Source organism: Pseudophryne corroboree, chromosome 1 (genome assembly GCF_028390025.1).
Source record: "Pseudophryne corroboree isolate aPseCor3 chromosome 1, aPseCor3.hap2, whole genome shotgun sequence".
Classification (NCBI taxonomy): Eukaryota; Metazoa; Chordata; class Amphibia; order Anura; family Myobatrachidae; genus Pseudophryne; species Pseudophryne corroboree.
Genome location: NC_086444.1, coordinates 157,360,046 through 157,384,902, shown reverse-complemented (window position 1 = coordinate 157,384,902; position 24,857 = coordinate 157,360,046). Strand labels below are relative to the sequence as shown.

General features: G+C 43.8%; 1 protein-coding gene across 1 annotated transcript in view; it reads left to right on the top strand.

Moving 5' to 3' along the window:
* SV2C (synaptic vesicle glycoprotein 2C) overlaps positions 1 to 24,857 on the top strand; it is a 454,860-nt gene that overhangs the window by 233,547 nt on the left and 196,456 nt on the right. The window contains exon 3 of the mRNA XM_063963739.1: positions 11,622 to 11,802. Within this exon, the coding sequence (XP_063819809.1) occupies positions 11,622 to 11,802 (181 nt within the window). The remainder of the gene's footprint in view (positions 1 to 11,621; positions 11,803 to 24,857) is intronic.

Sequence of the window (24,857 nt, the reverse complement as noted above, 5' to 3'; positions counted from 1 at the left end):
GTAAACCATTGGGAAAAACCAAAGGTGGACATGATGGCGTCCCGCCTAAACAAAAAAATTGGACAGGTATTGCGCCAGGTCAAGGGACCCTCAGGCAATAGCTGTGGACGCTCTGGTAACACCGTGGGTGTACCAGTCAGTGTATGTGTTCCCTCCTCTTCCTCTCATACCAAAAGTACTGAGAATTATAAGACGGAGGGGAGTAAGAACTATATTCGTGGCTCCGGATTGGCCAAGAAGGACTTGGTACCCGGAACTTCAAGAGATGCTCACGGAGGACCCGTGGCCTCTACCTCTAAGAAGGGACCTGCTCCAGCATGGACCCTGTCTATTCCAAGACTTACCGCGGCTGCGTTTGACGGCAAGGCGGTTGAACACCGGATCCTGAAGGAAAAAGGCATTCCGGATGAAGTCATCCCTATCCTGATCAAGCCAGGAAGGATGTAACCGCAAAGCATTATCACCGCATTTGGCGAAAATATGTTGCGGGGTGCGAGGCCAGTAAGGCCCCGATGGAGGAATTTTCAACTAGGTCGATTCCTGCATTTCCTGTAAACAGGAGTGTCTATGGGCCTAAAATTGGGGTCCATTAAGGTTCAAATTTCGGCCCTGTCAATTTTCTTCCAGAAAGAACTAGCTTCAGTTCCTGAAGTTCAGACGTTTGTAAAAAGGGTACTGCATATACAGCCTCCTTTTGTGCCTCCAGTGGCACCTTGGGATCTCAATGTAGTTTTGGGGTTCCTAAAGTCACATTGGTTTGAACCACTTGAATCTGTGGAGTTAAAATATCTCACATGGAAAGTGGTCATGTTGTTGGCCCTGGCCTCGGCCAGGCGCGTGTCAGAATGGGCGGGCTTTATCCTGTAAAAGCCCTTATCTGATCTTCCATTCAGACAGGGCGGAATTGAGGACTCGTCCTCAATTTCTCCCTAAGGTGGTTTCAGCGTTTCACTTGAACCAGCCTATTGTGGTACCTGCGGCTACTAGGGACTTGGAGGACTCCAAGTTGCTGGACGTAGTCAGGGCCCTGAAAATATGTTTCCAGGACGGCTGGAGTCAGAAAATCTGACTCGCTGTTTATCCTGTATGCACCCAACAAGCTGGGTGCTCCTGCTTCTAAGCAGACTATTGCGCGTTGGATTTGTAGTACAATTCAGCTTGCACATTCTGTGGCAGGCTTACCACAGCCAAAATCTGTAAAAGCCCATTCCACAAGGAGGGTGGGCTCATCTTGGGCGGCTGCCCGAGGGGTCTCGGCTTTACAACTTTGCCGAGCAGCTACTTGGTCAGGGGCAAACACGTTTGCTAAATTCTACAAATTTGATACCCTGGCTGAGGAGGACCTGGAGTTCTCTCATTCGGTGCTGCAGAGTCATCCGCACTCTCCCGCCCGTTTGGGAGCTTTGGTATAATCCCCATGGTCCTGACGGAGTCCCCAGCATCCACTAGGACGTCAGAGAAAATAAGAATTTACTCACCGGTAATTCTATTTCTCGTAGTCCGTAGTGGATGCTGGGCGCCCATCCCAAGTGCGGATTGTCTGCAATACTTGTACATAGTTATTGTTACAAAAAAATCGGGTTGTTTATTGTTGTGAGCCATCTTTTCAGAGGCTCCTACGTTATCATACTGTTAACTGGGTTCAGATCACAAGTTGTACGGTGTGATTGGTGTGGCTGGTATGAGTCTTACCCGGGATTCAAAATCCTTCCTTATTGTGTACGCTCGTCCGGGCACAGTATCCTAACTGAGGCATGGAGGAGGGTCATAGGGGGAGGAGCCAGTGCACACCAGGTAGTCCTAAAGCTTTTACTTTTGTGCCCAGTCTCCTGCGGAGCCGCTATTCCCCATGGTCCTTACGGAGTTCCCAGCATCCACTACGGACTACGAGAAATAGAATTATCGGTAAGTAAATTCTTATTTTTTATCTGCCCCCCTGGACAAAATTAATTTTAGCTGAATTTACCTGTCATCATTAGGCTCAGTTATGTGGTGGTGGAGAGGGTATCACTTGTGCTTGTCCATATGTTTTATAATTGCCAGCCGTCAGCACTGGTTTTGTCTATCACATTGACCTTAAATAATTTGAAATGGTCTGAACCAGCCACCCCTGCAAGAGCCCAGTGGCACCTAGTTTGTGAACCACTGCCATAGCCTATCATGTGTATGCACTTCAATGGGGTTATCCATATAGGTAAAGCCTTTATAAGTAAACTCTGTTCCCCACATATAATTCCAGAACCCCTGTTACCTCTCGCCATTGCTTTTGGTGCAGGAGAATATACTGTAGTCATTTAGTAGCACCTTCATTTAAAGGTAAAGGATGACTTTGCAGTGGGCTTGTTTTTCTTGTAGAAGCAAGTATGAAAACAAGTATGCTTTATTGTGGGGCTGGATTGAGTAACAAGGGGGCAGATGTACTATAGCGGCACGGAACCAAGGCAAAACAGTAAGGAACATTGTCGAGATATATTAACATCTCGTCTGCCGGAGCAGGGGAGTCAAAACACCACACAGCGCATCAGCCTAGTTTTGATGTGCTGTGTCTCCCCCCCCCCCCGGCTAACTCCAAGGTGCATGCACGAGATCTCGCTACGCTCACAAGATCTCATGTGCAGCCTATAGCTGGAAGCCGCCACAGTCAGGGACAAAGCTATCTAGTGGGTGTGGCCAGACCCCAAAGAGGGCACCAGCCATTAGAGACTATGTAACTTACCTAGTAATAGAGTAACATTGTATAATATGAGTACACAGTCTGGAATCTGACAAGAGGAAGTGGTGGGGTCCTCTGGCAGTGTGGCCCACTGGGGATATCCCTTGTTCCCCCTGTGCGTCACTCAACCCCTGCCACCAGCAATGTGATTCCTGCTTCTTAGGTGACATCTAAGAATAGTTTAATCCAAAATGAACAATATCTATTAAATACGTTGATTGGACAAAGTAGTAGCTACATCATATGTAATGTCTGTTCTGGAACCAATCACATGACTCTGTTCCTTCTCGTAGTTGTTGAGAAGAGAAGGGGCTTAGGAATGCAATAAGTTATGGGTTCACTCTAAATGCTGACTTACAGGCATGGGACATGGGACACCCACAGTTCATTAGAAAATTAGTGATGTTGGCTAAAAAATATTTGTTTTTGCTGGATTATATATTTTACTTATGGCTATTTGTATAGGGAAAAGATACAGATAGGAGGGAAAAAATCTAGATCATTGTGATTATGGTTTGTATGCAGCTACAGAAAATGATGCTAGTCTTGACTTACACAGATCTAGGCTTTAAAAAAGTCTCATACTCATGTGTAATATAATTGTCTCCATCTACACTGTACTGTGTAAAGTTACAGCAGTATTCACCAATTCCAATATCCTCAATCAGCCCAAGCATTATGCAGCCTGGGCTGATTTCTGCTATAACAGGGAGACCTCAATAGTAAAATCAAGCCCTAGGATGGTGGATGAGGGCCTGTGCCTTTATGGAGCAGGGCTCAGCATATCCTCATCCTAGAGGCTACCAGCCGTATCCCCTTCTTAACACCCATGGGGAACTAGGGTACCTAATAAGATTGGGATATATATAAATCTTAGCTCTTGACTTATGCCTAGAGATGTCATACTAATAAGCTAGAGGATCACCAAACTCCAGAATACACCCCAAGTAATCCATCAATCTACACAGAGGGCCTGACTCCTGTTTGTAAGTAAAGCAAAAAGAAAAGCATGTAACTTAGTGTCTGGAACAAACCATGTTGCTATCCAAGGGGAACAAATAAATGTATATTTTTTCCGTACAGGGTAAATACTGGCTGCTTTTGCATGTAGCCCACAAATATTAGACAGTTTTATTTTTAAACCGCCACTTAGATTTCAGTTTGAACACACCGCACCTAAATCTAACTCTCTCTGCACAAGTTATATCTGTCCCACCTGCAGTGCAACATGGTTTTTCCCAGTTACTTGATTTTTTGCCTTACTTGCAAACATGAATCAAGCCCACTGTACGTCCAAAGCTAACTGCAGTCACTGTCTGTGCATAGCGGTTTCTTATTAATCATACTCACCACCTATTCTACATTACATCCTGGAGATCAGAAGATCATGTATGAAGCAAGTAGGTAGGCGGGGCTTGGATACATGTTTAGCTCATCAGTAAAAATATTGGGAGTTATTCAGGGTTGTAGGCAAACCAAAAGACTTAGCAATTGCAATAGAGAAATGATAGCTAAATCCATTTTCTTTTTCAAGCTATAGTAAACCTACCTCATACTCCTTAGGAGCAGGTTGCCATGTTAATAGCGTAGCTGGCCACTTTTCTAGAATATCCTGTAGATGCACTAGAGGGGGACTTCCTATACTCCAAACAGAGCATGCATGTCCCCCAGGGCAGCCCATATGCTGCAAGGTGATAGGAGCCATGATGTGAAACACCCAAGTGTGCTTCTGCCACTATGTGGGTTATTCAGAGTCGTTAGCAAACCAAATAATTGGGCAAAACCATATTGCACTGCAGGTGGGGCAGATGTAACATGTGCACAGAGATTTAGATATGGGTGGGCTATATTGTTTCTGTGCAGGGTAAATACTGACTGCTTTATTTTTTCACTGAAATGTAGATTTAAGTTTGAACACACCCCACCGAGATCTAAATCTCTCTGGACATGTTACATCTGCTCCACCTGCAGTGCAACATGGTTTTGCCCAATTATTTGGTTTGCTAACGACTCTGAATAACCCACATAGTGGCAGAAGCACACTTGGGTGTTTCACATCATGGCTCCTATCACCTTGCAGCATATGGGCTGCCCTGGGGGACATGCATGCTCTGTTTGGAGTATAGGAAGTCCCCCTCTAGTGCATCTACAGGATATTCTAGAAAAGTGGCCAGCTACGCTATTAACATGGCAACCTGCTCCTAAGGAGTATGAGGTAGGTTTACTATAGCTTGAAAAAGAAAATGGATTTAGCTATCATTTCTCTATTGCATTCTAGGGAACTGTACAGGTGAAACGGTACAGGTACTGCTTCACAATTCACAATTTCATACAATTTCACAACGAGAGGTAAACCATACCTCTGAATTGTCCTGCTTTCAGTAGAACAGTCCCTTTTTTTGGACACTGCAGCCTGCGGAAGGAAAAGTTGTGGGTGGAGGATTGTCACAGCTGCTCTGCTTAGCATACAGTCAGTAGTGGATCTTGCTATGGGCACGCAGGATTTTTGCCCGGGGCGCCGCCTTCCCGAGGGCGCCGCCACCATCCAGACGGCGCCGCCACCGTAGCAAGATCCGCTACTGGTGGTGCCCCCCGGTGCTGTGCTGTGCGCGATGACGGCATCGCGCACCGCACAGCATTGTGGGACCGACATATAGCTGTTAGGGATCATAATTGACCTCTAGTGTCATGATGTCTCTCCCATAGATCCGAGGAGCAGCGCCGCCGGAGATTGTGAGTAGTTTTTTTTTTTTTGGGGTTGAGCAGCGCTACTGGGGGCACAGTACAGGGGGCACAGTACTGGGGGCACAGCTACAGGGGGCATAACTGACCACGCCCCTTCTCCGAAGCCACGCCCCTATTTTACGCTCTAGGCACCACAAGGCCTAGATCCGGCCCTGCATACAGTAGCAGTGTGTGGATAGAATAGATACTGTGCGATGAGCACAGCATCTATTCAAGTTGTAGAGAGAGCCTGGGGTTATCTCAGAGAATGCTGGGCACGCCCAAACAGGGATGGAAAGGTAGGTGTGCCACAAGGCCACACCCCTTCCCATGAGACACCTCTCCCTTTCCAATGAGACTCCTCTCCCTTTTCCAGTGCACACAGAGACCCGGTTTTGACAAGAACAGTTGGTAGGTATTGTTAAACTCTTTTATATAGCACCAATATCTGCAAGATGGTACAGTAAGCCACAGCCAGGAAAAGACCAGCAACAGTCATATGATTAATCAACCTCTTACTATTCCTATTTGACATATTCAAAGCAAAAAAAATTCTTAATAAAGTTCTATATATTTAAGTACACTACAAATAGAATGTTAATAGTGTTATGTGAACAGCGTTACTGTACTCATCTTTAGTTGGTTGTCAGGAGAACAATATCCTTAAGACATCATTTATTAGCCATACATGAATGCACTGAATTTAGATATTTTTTTCCCACTGAGTTCACTAACCAATTGCATGTATTGTATATTTTCTATTGTTAGAAACTTCAGAGATGGCTGGTTTCCTTTTTTCTTAATGTTTTTTTTTTTAACAAAGAATCTAGAAAGAACAAACAAGATTTAATTTTCCATTTGGGCTACACAGATCAAGTAAAAAGGAATAATGTTTGTTCTTATTTAATAAAGTGGTGAATAATTCAAATGAAAATGAAAATCATATATGTATCTTTTTGGTTTTTCCATAGGACAGAGGGAACAGTTATAGTGGAAAAGAAAACTTGGACAAGCCTTAAATTTGCATTCTTTTAGTAGGCAGATTGCATTTTCCATACATTCAAGGGGGAACCTTGTGATAATAATGCCATCTTCAGATTACATTATGCAGACTTCCCAGTTTCCCCTACTCCTGCTTTGCTCTTCCTGCATGCTGACAGGCAGCTCAGAGCCCGGAGCTGGCTTCTGTGATCAGTTCATGTCTGATAGACCACAGGATGATCACAGTAAAAACAAATAGGTATAATATAAAATTAATTAAACTTACCTCCATTCAGGGACCAGTGGGCTGATTTTTTGACCCAGAGATCTGATCTGTACAACCTCAGCTAAGATGCCTGCTGGGACTTTCACAGCATCTCGGCTAAGGCTGGGTACACACCTGACCTACATGTTGGCGGACCTGCCATCGCGCCGAGTGGCTGATCAAGAATTTAATTTAAGTATATTACAGTTTATAGTTTCAATAATTGTGTGTATCAGTTTAAAACAGCTGACCACTTTGATAAGAATGTAGAATATCACACAGTAACTGTTTCTACTTGGACTTAATCCAGTCAGTTTAAGGCTTTGTTTTGCAGACTGAATACATACTGTAACAGAGAAACACCAAGTCATGTCAGGATGAGAATCGTAACGTTTGCCTCTGGGAAGAAAGTCTGGTATTAGTGGTATTAGGAAGGATTAAATAGATCAGTTTTATCTTCTGTGTAAGGAGTGGAAATTTAGAGGTTATGAGAATCCAGTAAGCAATAAAGAAGATTGACAAACATGCTGTGTCAGTTCGATAAAGTTTTCTCTGAACTGAATTTTTTTTTTCAAAGCAGCAATGAATTGCAAGCTGCCGTGGTTATTACACTGTTCTAGATAGGCTATTGATTTGTCTAGCACAATTTGCAATACGTAGCAGTCTTAATGCATAATTTGGAACGACAGAAAGCCAACTACAGTCTGAATCTTGCAAAGAAAAGAAAAAAGACACGTTAACAAAAGAACAGACAATGATGCAAGCAATAACATTTAAATCAAGAGTGAGAGCATTGTCTTTGCCACTCAGCAGAAGTAGTTCTTTATGCAAATAATATTATGGCAGTTGATAACGTTCATAAAACAGAAGCTGAAAAGCTTATTTAGTACTACTGATGCCGGTTCACTGTTATGTTCATATGTATTCTCCTTATCAGAGCAAACAGCTGTTAGCAGGAAGGTCCCCTTGTGACAGTACAATCTATTACCTGTGATGACATTCTTGCCATAGCTTTGTTGCTAAATGCACCGCCAGCAGATCATTGGTAGAAGGAAAACTGCACAATATTGCTGTTGTTAATACAAGATCCATTACATCCTCTCATCCCTTTTGTGATAAACACTAAATAGTGACTACCTACAGGTGCAAATCCATGATTTCTTCCTCGTATGTTGTTAAAAAAAGAAAGAAAGAAAAGTTGTGTTATAAATGCAGAGTACGTGTTAAGCGCACAATAACATAAATGTAAAAAACTAATACAAACATTTATCATTTGTTTTGTGCTTCTTTCCAATTTTGCATTATCATTTATTCCCCTCTCTATGTATTACAAGAAGTGCCGACTCAAGGTGTCAGTGTGCCCTGTACCTGTACCGCCTCCTATACCTGTGACATCATGATGTCATGCCTGGGGGCGGTGCTGCCAGCTCTTGTAAGTAAAGCATCCTGAAGATGTTCCAGGCATCTCAGGCTGCTTGGGTGCTCCGGATGGCTCTGCAGTAGCGCTACTGGCTGCAGGATGCCATTCCAAGCACCAGGAAAGCCACACGCAAGTGGCCTGCACCAGGGGCGTGCGGTGAGCTAAATGGATCAGGAGGCACTGTCTAGCACCAGAGCCAGATTTACACGCAATATATGAGCCAAGTGGTGCATGTGGGCATTATACACAGGTGCAGCAGTATAAACTCCTTGAAATTTGCTGAGTTTTGATCAGAGATGTGCGGATAAGATTCGCAGGTGAGGCATTGCCTCCCCTACCATAGACTTTTTACTCCAGAGTTTTGGCTATAAAAATTATTAGAATAATGCAATGAAGATATTTCTAACATATTCTTTGTATTTTTCATATACTTTATACAGTAAAAACTCTGGCACAAATGTAAGCATAACAGGAAAGGCTTTGCCTCACCCCACCGCACGTCACTGGCCTGCACCCTTTACGACACTGCTCGCACACTCCTAGTAACGGGCCTGATTACAATTACTCAAGTACATGAAGGCCCATTTGATGTCCGTGGAACTGAAAGCTCAACATAAATCATTAATAGGAAAGAATCATTGTTGGACTCATTCCAACTAAAAATGACTCATGGCCTTATAGAAAATCTCATATGATTACAGTCAACGATTGCCCTGCTGTCCAGCAATACCTGTAATTCTATATTTACAGCATATGCCATTTACTCAGACTAACACGTCAACACTGCATTCATTTATCTTCTTGTGACACCAGATATGAAACCACCTGAATTTTTTGGGGTGTTTAAATTTTGTTTCATAAATATAGAGTAGATATACAGTGAATAAGCGATATCTGTTCCTCGTACCATTTATTTAAGGGTTGATCAACAATTTAACATAAAAAATGCTCATTTGCATATGAAAATGTGTATAATTGGCAGTATTTTGATTGTTGATGTACATGCATGGTAATAACTAATTTCGGCTGATACATATTTCTCACTACAGCATTTGTTTATCAACCATGTTTATCCGGTAAACATTGGAAAACTGCACTTTCCTTTTTTTTTTCATGAATGCTAATTGTAGTTTAGATTTATTAAAGCTGTAATTCAAGAAATATCATGAATAGCTCCTGTGTTACTTAAATACCCGGCACTTTGGGGGTAATTCCAAGTTGATCGCAGCAGGAAATTTTTTAGCAGTTGGGCAAAACCATGTTCACTGCAGGGGGGGCAGATATAACATGTGCAGAGAGAGTTAGATTTGGGTGGGTTATTTTGTTTCTGTGCAGGGTAAATACTGGCTGCTTTATTTTTACACTGCAATTTAGATTGCAGATTGAACTCATCACACCCAAATCTAACTCTCTCTGCACATGTTATATCTGCTCCCCCTGCAGTGCACATGGTTTTGCCCAACTGCTAAAAAATTTCCTGCTGCGATCAACTTGGAATTACCTCCTTTATTGTTCCAAAACCACCGTTCCCATGTACTCTGTGTGAATGGTGAGCATTGATTACTAAAATGTATCAAACTCCAAAAAATAAATACGTTTCCAGAGAAAATGTACAAAGCTAATGTAATCTTCAGACAGCATTAACTAGAGTGACCATATTATCCCTTTTACATGGGACGCTCATGGATTACACAGGTTCTGTGGCTGGCTGGCTGACTTCAAGCCTACATTTCAGCTGGTCTTAATCAGCCACAGAATCCATGAGCGTCCCAGGTAAAGGGATAATATGGTCACTCTACATTAGCACTGCAGGCAGGTTTGGTATCCCGGCATCGAGATGGTCGGCGGGGGGCAAATGCAACAAGCACCATGCAGGCTCGGTAGCAAGCTTCCGACTCTATGGGTGTCGTGGACACCCACGTTTGGGAATAGTCCCTGCTAGTCGGCAAGCCGACTGTTAGGTTTCTCAGGGTGCAGGATGTAGGGGGAGGTATTGTGACCGTCACATAACTACATCCACTGGTGGCATATTTGTATAGAACCCACGATAGAGGGATCCTTTTAGATCACTCCCCTGTCTCTTTGTAGCTCCTCATGTTCTGCATCATGTTAATACTGTACTACAAGCAGAGACATACAGTATTAAGGTTTTTTTATTGAAATCAAGAACCCCTTGTGGAGCTCTAGTGCCATACCCAAAGATAATAACATTATTTATTTAAACATTTTATTCATTTTAAGTTATTTAATTTTAGTCATGATATTTTTCCCCCTTTTATTATTATTTTTTTTATATAAAAATACATTTTTGGAATAGCATAGGAAGTCTTTTGTAAAAGTACTCCTAATATATTTAAAAAAATCCAAGGTACAGCCACACTGGGACAGCAGATCTGTGCAACCGCTGTCCCGGCTTTTCAACAATGATAAATTTGCACTGAAACATAAAACGTAAAATGCAGCAATAGGAATTGATATTTAGATGTAGATAAATATGCCCTAAATGAGGCATGGTGTGTTGTTTCTGATTTAAAACATCTTGCAGTATCTTATCAAAACCTCTAAAAAGGATATCTCTAAGTGCGACCCATTGTAACCACTGAGATTCTAGCTATAATTATCTGGGATATACTGTGAGGGTTTGGACTGTTGTGAAGGGTGCCTTTTTGTTTACTAACCTGATTGTTCTAAAACGGAGCCTGGCGATCTGGGTGGTCTCTCTTCTGGGTAAAGATTGTGCTGGGACTTTCTGTCTCCCCAGCAGTTACTGTCTAGTTTGACTACATGCACCTCTGGGATTTCCTGTTTTGCTGGCCCTGTGAAATGAACACATCCCTAGTCATGTTTCAATGAGGCTTTAAAATGGAACATGTGCTGGAGGAGAGGGGTGTCAGTTTTTCTAAATCCTGTGCTGCTGGAAGTTGTGTTTGTCAGCTTCAAAGAGGCAGCAGGAGCTCTTTATGCTAGCAGAGCCCAGGCAGCAGGTATTCTGAAGGTGCTGTGAGGTCCGCTGGTGTATGACTGTATTCTGCAGAGGACAGGGTATAGTTGTTTGGACCCCATTATGTTGGTGAAGCACAGTGGCCGTACAGCCAGGACCCTAAAGACTCTGCTCTAATCGTTTAACTGAGATTCTGGTGGGAACTGTATTAAACGGGGGTATCTACCTCTGGTGAGTTTTGGGTCCTCTGCTGGGACTTTGGTGATTTTGTGATGTTACCTAGGAAGCTGATGTTGTTTTTACATTACCTTTTAATAAATGTGTGATTCTAAGGCTCCTTCTCCTTATCTGTATGAGCGCTGCGGTTAAGGATGTTCAAGAATAAAGGTGGGCTTTATGTCCTAAATCTAGTACCTTCACATACTGTATACATCCTTTTATCAAAATAAATGACAAATAAATATTTATTATGTTTGCTATTTGTTTTTATTACCTAACAAGTATCATGTGCCATAAAGCCATTGGTTCTGCTTTGTCATACAATATTTTATTAATTAATTGTGTTTCTTTCTCCCAGGCAGTTTTGTGTATCTGGGAATGATGATAGGAGCGTTCTTCTGGGGAGGACTAGCTGACAAAGTTGGGAGGAAGCAATCTCTCCTGATCTGCATGTCTGTTAATGGATTTTTCGCCTTCCTTTCCTCATTTGTCCAGGGATATGGACTATTTCTAGTCTGTCGATTACTTTCTGGATTTGGGTAAGAAATTATTTATTTTCTCATAATGCCTATATGGTCTAATACAAATTATAAAAATATCGCTGAACTTATTTTCTTCGTATTGCAACGAAAAAACACAATGGGCGGAATGTAATGGAGTCCGAGTTTGCCCGGCATGTGGGATGCCGGCGGTTGCCTTGTAAATGACTGCCCCTTTAAAAAAACGTCACGAGTTCAGACAGCATCCCGCATGTCGGGCGAACTTGGACTACATCACATCCGACCCAATATATATTAATAAGTAATATATTTGAAAATAAAAAGGTCTATCCCTTGTGCACGAGTTCAGACCCGGTGCACGTACGCGACCTAACTGAATATAATGTTAGCTGCTTGAGCCAAGCAACAGAATGCTTTGCATCTAGAGCCTAGTAAATGTGGCAGTTCAGCAGCACCCAGAAAAACCTATAGTGGCTGCTTTTGCAGTCGGAAACTAAGGACTACTGCAAATATCTGGTTCGGTCCCTCCTTGTTCAATCAGAGGATACTTACCTTTTGTGGGGTTCTCCCCAAAACATCTGCTTGCAGGGGATTTCCTGCAATGTAACGTTAATAAATATGCCCCTTAATGTTACTAGGTGAGCCACCATTTGTCCAGAGTGATCACAGGAATGTGACTATGTTTGGCTGTGTCATGTTATAACCACTTTAAATAAATATATGTTATATATTATTGTATATTTAATACTAAATGGGTATTGTGCAAAAAATATTTTCTGTTCTATAGTTGAGTTACAGATGGGGCCTGGATATCCCATTGTAATTCTGACGGGAATTATTATTATTATTTTTTTTTTTTAAAGGACAACCCCTGGTTTGGATGCAGAACTAATTGACTTTGCCTAGACTTTCCCTCTCTCTCCCCTATAGGTCATCTCTTTTACTAAGGAACATGTCTGCCAGAAGTCAACTTCATACATCTCCAGTAACAGGCACATTCCATACCTCCCAACTGCCATGCTTTGTGGGGAATGGCCCATTGTTGGCATAATTTTAGGATACATGAGTACTCTGGGTACTAGACTCAGGTGTCTTTGGGGTATATGCAATTGCGGTCGAATTCGCGGCAATTTTCGCCGTTTTTTAATTCGACTCAATTCGACAGGTGAATCCCGGAAGGTGGCTTCCGGAATTCACCATATTCAATGAAAAACGGATTCGCCAGAGTCGCGGGCGAAAATCGGCCGATTTGGCGGATTTTGCCGCGATTTTAAAAAACGGTAAAAAAACGTGAAAAACCCGAAAAAAAAATGGCGTGGGGTCCCCCCTCCAAAGCATAACCAGCCTCGGGCTCATCGAGCTGGTCCTGGTTCTAAAAATGCAGGGGAAAAATTGGCCAGGGATCCCCCGTATTTTTAAAACCAGCACCGGGCTCTGCGCCTGGTGCTGGTGCCAAAAATACGGGGGACAAAAAGAGTAGGGGTCCCCCGTATTTTTAACACCAGCATCGGGCTCCACTAGCTGGACAGATAATGCCACAGCCGGGGGTCACTTTTATGCCGTGCCCTGCGGCCGTGGCATTAAATATCCAACTAGTCACCCCTGGCCGGGGTACCCTGGGGGAGTGGGGACCCCTTCAATCAAGGGCCCCCCCCCCCCCAGCCACCCAAGGGCCAGGGGTGAAGCCCGAGGCTGTCCCCCCCATCCGATGGGCTGCGGATGGGGGGGCTGATAGCCTTTTGTGATAATAAAAAGATATTGTTTTTTCCAGCAGTACTACAAGTCCCAGCAAGCCTCCCCCGCAAGCTGGTACTTGGAGAACCACAAGTACCAGCATGCGGGAGAAAAACGGGTCCGCTGGTACCTGTAGTACTACTGGGAAAAAAATACCCAAATAAAAACAGGACACACACCTTGATAGTAAAACTTTATTACACACTACCGACACACACATACTTACCTATGTTGACACGCCGACTGCCACGGTCTCCGACGATCCGAGGGTACCTGTGAAAAAATTATACTCCGCTTCCAGCGTCCAGAGATAAATCCACGTCCAGAGAGTAAAATCCACGTACTTGTTTAAAAAAAAAAACACGCAAAAACCCGCTCCATACCGGACTAGAAAGGGGTCCAATGTTTTCACATCAGACCCCTTTCTCCCGAATGCCGGGACATCACGTGACTCCTGTCACTGACGTCCCTTCAGCCAATCAGGAAGCGCTACTTCCGTGGCGCTCACCTGATTGGCTGTGCGCTGTCTGTACTGTGACAGCACATCGCAAAGCCGCTCCATTACTTTCAATGGTGGGAACTTTGCGGGTAGCGGTGGGGTCACCCGCCGGTCAGCCGCTGACCGGCGGGTGACCTTACCGCTAGCCGCTAAGTTCCCACCATTGAAAGTAATGGAGCGGCTTTGCGATGTGCTGTCACAGTACAGACAGCGCACAGCCAATCAGGTGAGCGCAACCTGATTGGCTTAGAGACCTTTCTGTGACAGCTGTCACTGACAGGTCTCATTCGTGGAAAGGTGTCCCATGTGTCAGCATGGGACCCCTTTCAGTCCGGCATGGAGCGGGTGTTCGGTTTGTTTTTTTGCCAAGTACGTGGATTTATCTCTGGACCATGGCTGAGGTGAGTATATTGATCTTTTCTTTTCAGGTATCCGTGGATTCTACATGGAGAAGAGGACCGATGTCGGCTTGTGAACATAGGTAAGTATGTGTGTGTCGACGTATGAAATAAAGTTTTACTGTCGACGGTGTGTGTGTCCTGTTTTTATTTGGGTATTTTTTTCCCAGTAGTACTACAGGTACCAGCGGGCCCGTTTTTCTCCCGCATGCTGGTACTTGTGGTTCTCCAAGTACCAGCTTGCGGGGGAGGCTTGCTGGGACTTGTAGTACTACTGGAAAAAACAATATCTTTTTATTATCACAAAAGGCTATCAGCCCCCCCATCCGCAGCCCATTGGATGGGGGGGGACAGCCTCGGGCTTCACCCCTGGCCCTTGGGTGGCTGGGGGGGGGGACCCCTTGATTGAAGGGGTCCCCACTCCCCCAGGGTACCCCGGCCAGGGGTGACTAGTTGGATATTTAATGCCACGGCCGCAGGGCACGGCATAAAAGTGACCCCCGGCTGTGGCATTATCTGTCCAGCTAGTGGAGCCCGATGCTGGTGTTAAAAATACGGGGGACCCCTACTCTTTTTGTCCCCCGTATTTTTGGCACCAGGCGCAGAGCCCGGTGCTGGTTTTAAAAATACGGGGGATCCCCTGTCAATTTTTTCCCCGCATTTTTAGAACCAGGACCAGCTCAAAGAGCCCGAGGCTGGTTATGCTTTGGAGGGGGGACCCCACGCCATTTTTTTTTATGATTTCACCGTTCCAGCATTAAAAAAAAAAAAAAAAAAAAAAAATATTTTAAAAAATATATAAATAATATTTGTGCCTCCAAAAAAAAAAAAAAAAGTACCTAATCCCTTATAATATAAATAGATCTGCTATTCCCCCAAAAAAAAACACAAAAAAAAACATGTTTAAATTTTTTTTATTTGTTTTCACCCTCCAAAGTGTGGCGGATTGAAAATGACGAATTTGCTGTCTAAAAGCACTGCTGTCGAATTTCCAAACTTGAATTGAATATGCTTTGGTCGAATTGCAGCACTTGTATCATTGCAGAAAAGTCGAATTTGCAAAAAGTCGAATTTCAAAAAGTCGAATTTTGAAAGTCCGTTTTTTGGTCGGAAAGCACTGAATTGCATAGGCGATTTTTTTTTTTTGGTCGAAAATGACCCGAAATTCGACAATTTCGGGAATTCGACCGCAATTGCATATATCTCTTTGGCTTCCATAACTTTTGCGTGGTGATTTTGTTGAAGGATAGCAGTTTGGATGGATGCCTAGCAGTTTCGAGCACTGCACTGTAACTTGTCCACTCCCCATAACATCACAGACACGCCCCTTTTGGAGCCATGTTTTGCTTTAATAATGTTCAATGTTGGTAGGTGTGAGAATCCTAGGGTTGATACTCTTCCATCACTACGCCAGATTTACGGAAATCTAAAATATATATTTCTTTAACACAACTTCACTCACGATATCGCAAGTCAACCTGCTCCCTCTGCCATCTCCTCCTCTTCTAAGTAGTGCTGACTGTTCCTTCTGAATCCAGGAGATGCTAACATCCAGGTATCTGGTCTTCACGATCCTTTACTACATAAGGATCAGTGAGAGTGGAAGCAGGTTCTCTCACACCACACTGTGATTGATATCACTCATCCATTTGTCGGGACTTCACAATCCCCCTCACATATGCAGATCAACCAGAACAAACGGGTAACAACACGGGATTGTGAATATTCACGTGATGCATATAATCATATGAGTATTATTAAATAATCAGTTGTTGATAATTGAATACACTATCCAGATTCCACACCATCTGCTTGCATGTCCCCCTCCCCTGTTAGTACTTATTATGTGTTGACTGTTCCAATAAGAAAGTAAGCCAAGCCAGCCAAGGTATTAATACTAATATGGGAAGTCTGATGGAAACAGAGGCATGTTGGGGCTCTCTGGTGACATATAAAGTGTCAAGTTGAGGGGAAGGGGGGTAATGATGTTATAAAAAAAGGTCACATGGTGGCTTTGATGACATGTAAAGCACATGTGGAGGAGGGATCTGTTGGCATACAAAGTAATATGTGAAAGGGTCTGATGACATCAATGGTTGTAACCCTACTGCTTTTTGGCCACACCTATTTCCACTCCCCCTGTCCAGGAATCTCTTAACAAAAAGGTGGTAACCCTAGACATTCCCTTGTGGAGATGAGCGATTTTTCAAACAGTTCCACAAAATATTCTCTGCACTATCTATTTGGCTGTAAAATGTTGCACTTTTTTGATGCTTAAGTGTTCCCAGACCTACTGCAACTACTGCTCCCAGCAGAATGAACTGTCCTCATTGCATCTTTGTTAATTTCTGACGTTTGACATAAATTTAGACCTCTGCAAAACTGCCTGTTCTACTGTAATAAGTCATGTATGCAATATTACACAAGTTGTATAATCTGTTTTCCTTTGTGAAATCACACATTGTGAAACTTCCACACATGTACGGATAGAATACAAATAATAACAACAATACATGAGTATAAAAACCCTTGATAATTTTTCTTGTGCATCTCAATGAACTGTATATGTTTCTGTGCAGTAAATGCTTTGCTAGGGGGCTCTGTATTGGGAAACAAAGCTAAATTTGTGCACAAGAACAAGTCTTTCCTGACATACAGTACAAGTATGACAGACTAAGCGGAACATGTACTAAGCAGTGATAAAAGTGGAGAAGTGAGCCAGTGGAGAAGTTGCCCATGGCAACCAATCAGCTGTTCTGTATAGTTTTATAATATGCAATTTATAAATGTTACGTCAGTGCTGATTGGTTGCCATGAACAACTTCTCCACTGGCTCACTTCTCCACTTTTATCACTGCTTATAGTTATTACATGTTTCCCTTAGGCTGAAACACTCTGCTGTACAAATAACATTACTGAGAATATGAACGTGTTGATACTGAGAGGATAAAGGACTCTGCTTATACTTTCCGTGGGACATATTAAACATCTCATAGGTACATTGTATGTTTAAAACATAATTTCTAGGTGCATTGCTACCAATACAGAAAACTGTAGTGACGTGTACTAACACACTTACAATTCATGATTTATTTTAGACATTAAGGGGTCTATTCATGAAGCAGTGAAAACTGTGGAGAAGTGAGCCAGTGGAGAAGAACCAATCAGCATTGAAGTAACATTTTAATTTGCATACTATAAAATTATACAGAGCAGCTGATTGGTTGCCATAGGCCAACTTCTCCACTGGCTTACTTCTCCACTCTTTTTACTGCTTCATGAATAGACCCCTAAGGATAAACCAAGAAGTATGTTACAGAAGGACTAGAAAAGAAAAGTAATGATACTTAGGAATGATCCTATAGTGACAGTGGGCTAGACTTTGATGATAATTGTTAAGGGCACAAAACCTCAGAACGCAATAATGGGTACAGCAGCTCTAGTGGAGGCGGAACAGTCCTCCAAGGGAAACGGATAGACTGACGGGCTCTAGTCCACCAGATAAAAATATGATATCAAGAAAGAAAAAAAATCTATAAACTAAAACCACATATAAAGATTATTCATGTGACTCAATAACAATAAATAAATAAATAAATAAATAAATCACAATTGACAGTTCTAATGGTTATATTAATATTATGGGGTAAAAATCTCAGTAGACATACATATAAAGGATAAAATGCTGCTCAAAAGTCTACGATGCTTGCGCAGTATGCAGATATCTGTGAGATCCATACAGTATATAATTTCACCGCTCCGGACCATTGTCGGCAGCCTAGTAGAGAAAGACAGAAGCAAGTCCACTTAACAAGTCCAAATGTCTGTTACAAAGGCTATCCAGTAGATAGGATCCTTTTAGCAGAGATGGAATCCTGTTGAGACTGAGCCAGGTGGTAGTTGTGAATAGAAGGTAAAGTCAAACTAGCAGAGAAACAGAGTAGTGAGGTGTAGCACTATCTCACGGACTAGAAACTAATCACCTAGCAAAGAATGCCAGGTGCTGATCCCTTTCTAGAATCAGAAGGAGGAGTTATGAATCAGGAACCACGCCAGTCATTGTGCCTATGCTCACAGCTCTCCATCCTACTCTAAACCTGCGGTTGCAAATGCTCACAACCATTGGCAGCTCCAGAGGTGGGGTTGTAGCACAATCGAAAATTCAAATATAGGAGCCACACCAATTGCCATTGAGTCCTGGCCGCTGATGTTTGGCAGCGTTTGAGATGGCAGTTGGTGTGGTTCCCCTATTTGAGTTTTGGACTGCGCTGTAGCCCCGCCACTACTCACAGCCAATAATACTGGGCACATTTATCAAATTGCCTGATTCTTTGCCTGTTTTTTAAGTAAAAGGGGCTTGATAAATTGGCCCCTGGGTGCCTTACACACTTGCAGTGCCATTTTTCTAGCTAACCATTAATAATATCCATTCTAAAAATACTTTTGGTGGGGATTATTGTTGCAAAAATGTGTAATCAATATTATTAAATGATAAATTACATACTCCTTATGGCAAGTTTAAATATAATTTTAGATTGCAGCCATAAAAAGACATATGAGGGAAGTTCGCAACTGATAAATAACCAGCAGGTCAGATCAATAAATGATCATCGTAAGATGACCATCCACTCTAATGAATATATTGATAACTGGCTTTCTTAGGAAGCATATTGATCGCTAGTGTTTTAATTAAATGATGCCATTGATTACAGTTGGCTTTTTCAAGCATGTGTTGTTTTAGCTATGCAGAAATCACAATAATTCTGAAAATGCTGCTAATGTTTCTCCTTCACATGGTATTACCCTGACATTTACTGTTAGAACGTTGCTGTTTATCACAATGAATCATGATTTTTTTTGTTGATTTGTAGGATGCCCCAGTGCTCTGCAGCTTAAAGCAGGGGCACACAAGGGAGACAAAATAAATGCAGATGTGAAAATAAAGGGTTGGGATGCTGGGTACCGCTAAGACAAGAGGAGCGGGGGTGTACTTGGGTGAGTAGTATAGATGGGAGTAGGGTCTAAGAAAGAAATGGGCTATTAGTGTGGCATCATTGGAAACACAGGTACGCCCAAAAATAGTCTCATGTTTTTCTTATTAAAATAGATATTTTACATTTTTAATTGCAAATTAAGTGAAAAAAATCATCAGCTAATTTATCCTTGCCCTCTTACTGACATTTAGCTAAGTTGATTAAAGTTTATTTAAGTCAATTAATGTCTTTTTCTTTTTATTGGTAATCCATAAAATTGTACTGTACACCATTTGGCATGTTTGACAGCAGTCCGCAGTGACCAGTCTAACGTAGTCTTCACCTGTATCAGGCCCCTTTCCCTTTCATTGAGTCCTCACTTATGCTGAAGCCAGAGACATTTATTAACAAGGGATTAATGGGCATATTTATCAATATTATTGTTACTAAAGTAATGTGAAAACTGGTGCTTTCACACCCGTTTCACATTATTTCAGTATCACCTAAATGTACTAATGGGCAGTTGGAAGAGAATTCACACAATTCTCCTGCAAGCCATGAAATTCTGCCATGTAATTATCGCATTGCGGATATTGGCGAATTTATCACATTCTATCTGCTTCTGAGATGCAGATTGTGATAAATATGTGTAGGTCTACCTCTATTCGATGAGATCACAATTGAATTGCGATCACACCACATGCTGGGGTGTGTGGATTATTAGATCTACACAAAAAAGGTCTACAGTCAATAGGTCTACCACTAATGGTAGACATACATTAGGTTGACAGGGTCAAAACGTCAACAGTGTCAAAATGTCGACATAGAATAGGCAGACGGTAGGAAAGGTCAACAGGGTCAAAAGGTCAACATGGCCGAAAGGTCGCGACACAAAAAAGGGTAGACACAATTTTTTTAAAGTTTTTTGGGGTGTTTTGTAAATTTTCTGCCACAAACAAGCCCCATTAGTGTACCGACTCTATGAGCGACGTCGTCTAGTGTTTCCCCCTCCTGGGCCGGGTGGTTGATGACCATATCGCTCAGTGACATCTGCCACAAACAAGCCTCATTAGTGTACCAACCCTATGAGTGACGTCATCTAGTGTTTCCCCCTCCTAGGCTGGGCAGTTGGCCAGTATCGCTCAGTGACGTCACGCCACGGCCGGGCCATGCAGACAGCTCTCGGGCGACAGTCCAAATTGAGCATACATTCATCACCGACACCGAGGGTCCTTAACAACCCGAGGTGCTGCACATCAGTCGTCGCCGGCATACACACTTGCCGAGAAAGTGAAGACATCGCTCAGGAAGGGTGAAAATGAGCAACGTTGTACACTTTATCGGCAAGTGTGTATGTACCTTAATTCTCTCTGCACGTTACATCTGCCCAACCTGCAGTGGAACATGAACACCTTTTTCTCCAGATAAGCTCATTTCTGGAGGAGTGATAAGGTGGAGAGAGATAAAGTACCAACCAGTCAGCTTCTGTCATGTTGCACGATGTGATTGAAAAATTACAGTTAAGAGCTGATTGGTTGGTACTGTTTTGGTAAATATCCGCCTCAGATTGGGCTATCATGCCTTATAAGGACATAACTCCACCCAGTTATGTGAGGCAGGGGTTGAGAAATTGGACCCCATGAGGACTTGCATGTGTCAACTCTATATCAAACATAACCAGGCCTGGCGACAAGGCGGGTCAAAGGGGACACTTGTGACGGGCCAGTAATTCCAAGGGTCCCCGGACCCTTAGAAACTCGGGAATCCAGTCAGTGCCCTGTATGCTGCTGATCCAAACTGAGGCAGCCAGCATAATCAATCAAAGATCTTTGATCCCGGCAAAGCAGTACTTTGCCTAGATCAAAGATCTTAGATTGATTATTAGAGATGAGCGCCTGAAATTTTTCGGGTTTTGTGTTTTGGTTTTGGGTTCGGTTCCGCGGCCGTGTTTTGGGTTCGACCGCGTTTTGGCAAAACCTCACCGAATTTTTTTTGTCGGATTCGGGTGTGTTTTGGATTCGGGTGTTTTTTTCAAAAAACACTAAAAAACAGCTTAAATCATAGAATTTGGGGGTCATTTTGATCCCAAAGTATTATTAACCTCAAAAACCATAATTTACACTCATTTTCAGTCTATTCTGAATACCTCACACCTCACAATATTATTTTTAGTCCTAAAATTTGCACCGAGGTCGCTGTGTGAGTAAGATAAGCGACCCTAGTGGCCGACACAAACACCGGGCCCATCTAGGAGTGGCACTGCAGTGTCACGCAGGATGTCCCTTCCAAAAAACCCTCCCCAAACAGCACATGACGCAAAGAAAAAAAGAGGCGCAATGAGGTAGCTGTGTGAGTAAGATTAGCGACCCTAGTGGCCGACACAAACACCGGGCCCATCTAGGAGTGGCACTGCAGTGTCACGCAGGATGGCCCTTCCAAAAAACCCTCCCCAAACAGCACATGACGCAAAGAAAAAAAGAGGCGCAATGAGGTAGCTGTGTGAGTAAGATTAGCGACCCTAGTGGCCGACACAAACACCGGGCCCATCTAGGAGTGGCACTGCAGTGTCACGCAGGATGTCCCTTCCAAAAAACCCTCCCCAAACAGCACATGACGCAAAGAAAAAAAGAGGCGCAATGAGGTAGCTGTGTGAGTAAGATTAGCGACCCTAGTGGCCGACACAAACACCGGGCCCATCTAGGAGTGGCACTGCAGTGTCACGCAGGATGTCCCTTCCAAAAAACCCTCCCCAAACAGCACATGACGCAAAGAAAAAAAGAGGCGCAATGAGGTAGCTGTGTGAGTAAGATTAGCGACCCTAGTGGCCGACACAAACACCGGGCCCATCTAGGAGTGGCACTGCAGTGTCACGCAGGATGTCCCTTCCAAAAAAACCCTCCCCAATCAGCACATGATGCAAAGAAAAAGAAAAGAAAAAAGAGGTGCAAGATGGAATTGTCCTTGGGCCCTCCCACCCACCCTTATGTTGTATAAACAAAACAGGACATGCACACTTTAACCAACCCATCATTTCAGTGACAGGGTCTGCCACACGACTGTGACTGATATGACGGGTTGGTTTGGACCCCCCCCAAAAAAGAAGCAATTAATCTCTCCTTGCACAAACTGGCTCTACAGAGGCAAGATGTCCACCTCATCTTCACCCTCCGATATATCACCGTGTACATCCCCCTCCTCACAGATTATCAATTCGTCCCCACTGGAATCCACCATCTCAGCTCCCTGTGTACTTTGTGGAGGCAATTGCTGCTGGTCAATGTCTCCGCGGAGGAATTGATTATAATTCATTTTAATGAACATCATCTTCTCCACATTTTCTGGATGTAACCTCGTACGCCGATTGCTGACAAGGTGAGCGGCGGCACTAAACACTCTTTCGGAGTACACACTTGTGGGAGGGCAACTTAGGTAGAATAAAGCCAGTTTGTGCAAGGGCCTCCAAATTGCCTCTTTTTCCTGCCAGTATAAGTACGGACTGTGTGACGTGCCTACTTGGATGCGGTCACTCATATAATCCTCCACCATTCTATCAATGTTGAGAGAATCATATGCAGTGACAGTAGACGACATGTCCGTAATCGTTGTCAGGTCCTTCAGTCCGGACCAGATGTCAGCATCAGCAGTCGCTCCAGACTGCCCTGCATCACCGCCAGCGGGTGGGCTCGGAATTCTGAGCCTTTTCCTCGCACCCCCAGTTGCGGGAGAATGTGAAGGAGGAGATGTTGACAGGTCGCGTTCCGCTTGACTTGACAATTTTGTCACCAGCAGGTCTTTCAACCCCAGCAGACCTGTGTCTGCCGGAAAGAGAGATCCAAGGTAGGCTTTAAATCTAGGATCGAGCACGGTGGCCAAAATGTAGTGCTCTGATTTCAACAGATTGACCACCCGTGAATCCTTGTTAAGCGAATTAAGGGCTGCATCCACAAGTCCCACATGCCTAGCGGAATCGCTCCCTTTTAGCTGCTTCTTCAATGCCTCCAGCTTCTTCTGCAAAAGCCTGATGAGGGGAATGACCTGACTCAGGCTGGCAGTGTCTGAACTGACTTCACGTGTGGCAAGTTCAAAGGGCATCAGAACCTTGCACAACGTTGAAATCATTCTCCACTGCACTTGAGACAGGTGCATTCCATCTCCTATATCGTGCTCAATTGTATAGGCTTGAATGGCCTTTTGCTGCTCCTCCAACCTCTGAAGCATATAGAGGGTTGAATTCCACCTCGTTACCACTTCTTGCTTCAGATGATGGCAGGGCAGGTTCAGTAGTTTTTGGTGGTGCTCCAGTCTTCTGTACGTGGTGCCTGTACGCCGAAAGTGTCCCGCAATTTTTCTGGCCACCGACAGCATCTCTTGCACGCCCCTGTCGTTTTTTAAAAAATTCTGCACCACCAAATTCAAGGTATGTGCAAAACATGGGACGTGCTGGAATTTGCCCATATTTAATGCACACACAATATTGCTGGCGTTGTCCGATGCCACAAATCCACAGGAGAGTCCAATTGGGGTAAGCCATTCCGCGATGATCTTCCTCAGTTGCCGTAAGAGGTTTTCAGCTGTGTGCGTATTCTGGAAAGCGGTGATACAAAGCGTAGCCTGCCTAGGAAAGAGTTGGCGTTTGCGAGATGCTGCTACTGGTGCCGCCGCTGCTGTTCTTGCGGCGGGAGTCCATACATCTACCCAGTGGGCTGTCACAGTCATATAGTCCTGACCCTGCCCTGCTCCACTTGTCCACATGTCCGTGGTTAAGTGGACATTGGGTACAACTGCATTTTTTAGGACACTGGTGAGTCTTTTTCTGACGTCCGTGTACATTCTCGGTATCGCCTGCCTAGAGAAGTGGAACCTAGATGGTATTTGGTAACGGGGGCACACTGCCTCAATAAATTGTCTAGTTCCCTGTGAACTAACGGCGGATACCGGACGCACGTCTAACACCAACATAGTTGTCAAGGACTCAGTTATCCGCTTTGCAGTAGGATGACTGCTGTGATATTTCATCTTCCTCGCAAAGGACTGTTGAACAGTCAATTGCTTACTGGAAGTAGTACAAGTGGGCTTACGACTTCCCCTCTGGGATGACCATCGACTCCCAGCGGCAACAACAGCAGCGCCAGCAGCAGTAGGCGTTACACGCAAGGATGCATCGGAGGAATCCCAGGCAGGAGAGGACTCGTCAGAATTGCCAGTGACATGGCCTGCAGGACTATTGGCATTCCTGGGGAAGGAGGAAATTGACACTGAGGGAGTTGGTGGGGTGGTTTGCGTGAGCTTTGTTACAAGAGGAAGGGATTTACTGGTCAGTGGACTGCTTCCGCTGTCACCCAAAGTTTTTGAACTTGTCACTGACTTATTATGAATGCGCTGCAGGTGACGTATAAGGGAGGATGTTCCGAGGTGGTTAACGTCCTTACCCCTACTTATTACAGCTTGACAAAGGGAACACACGGCTTGACACCTGTTGTCCGCATTTCT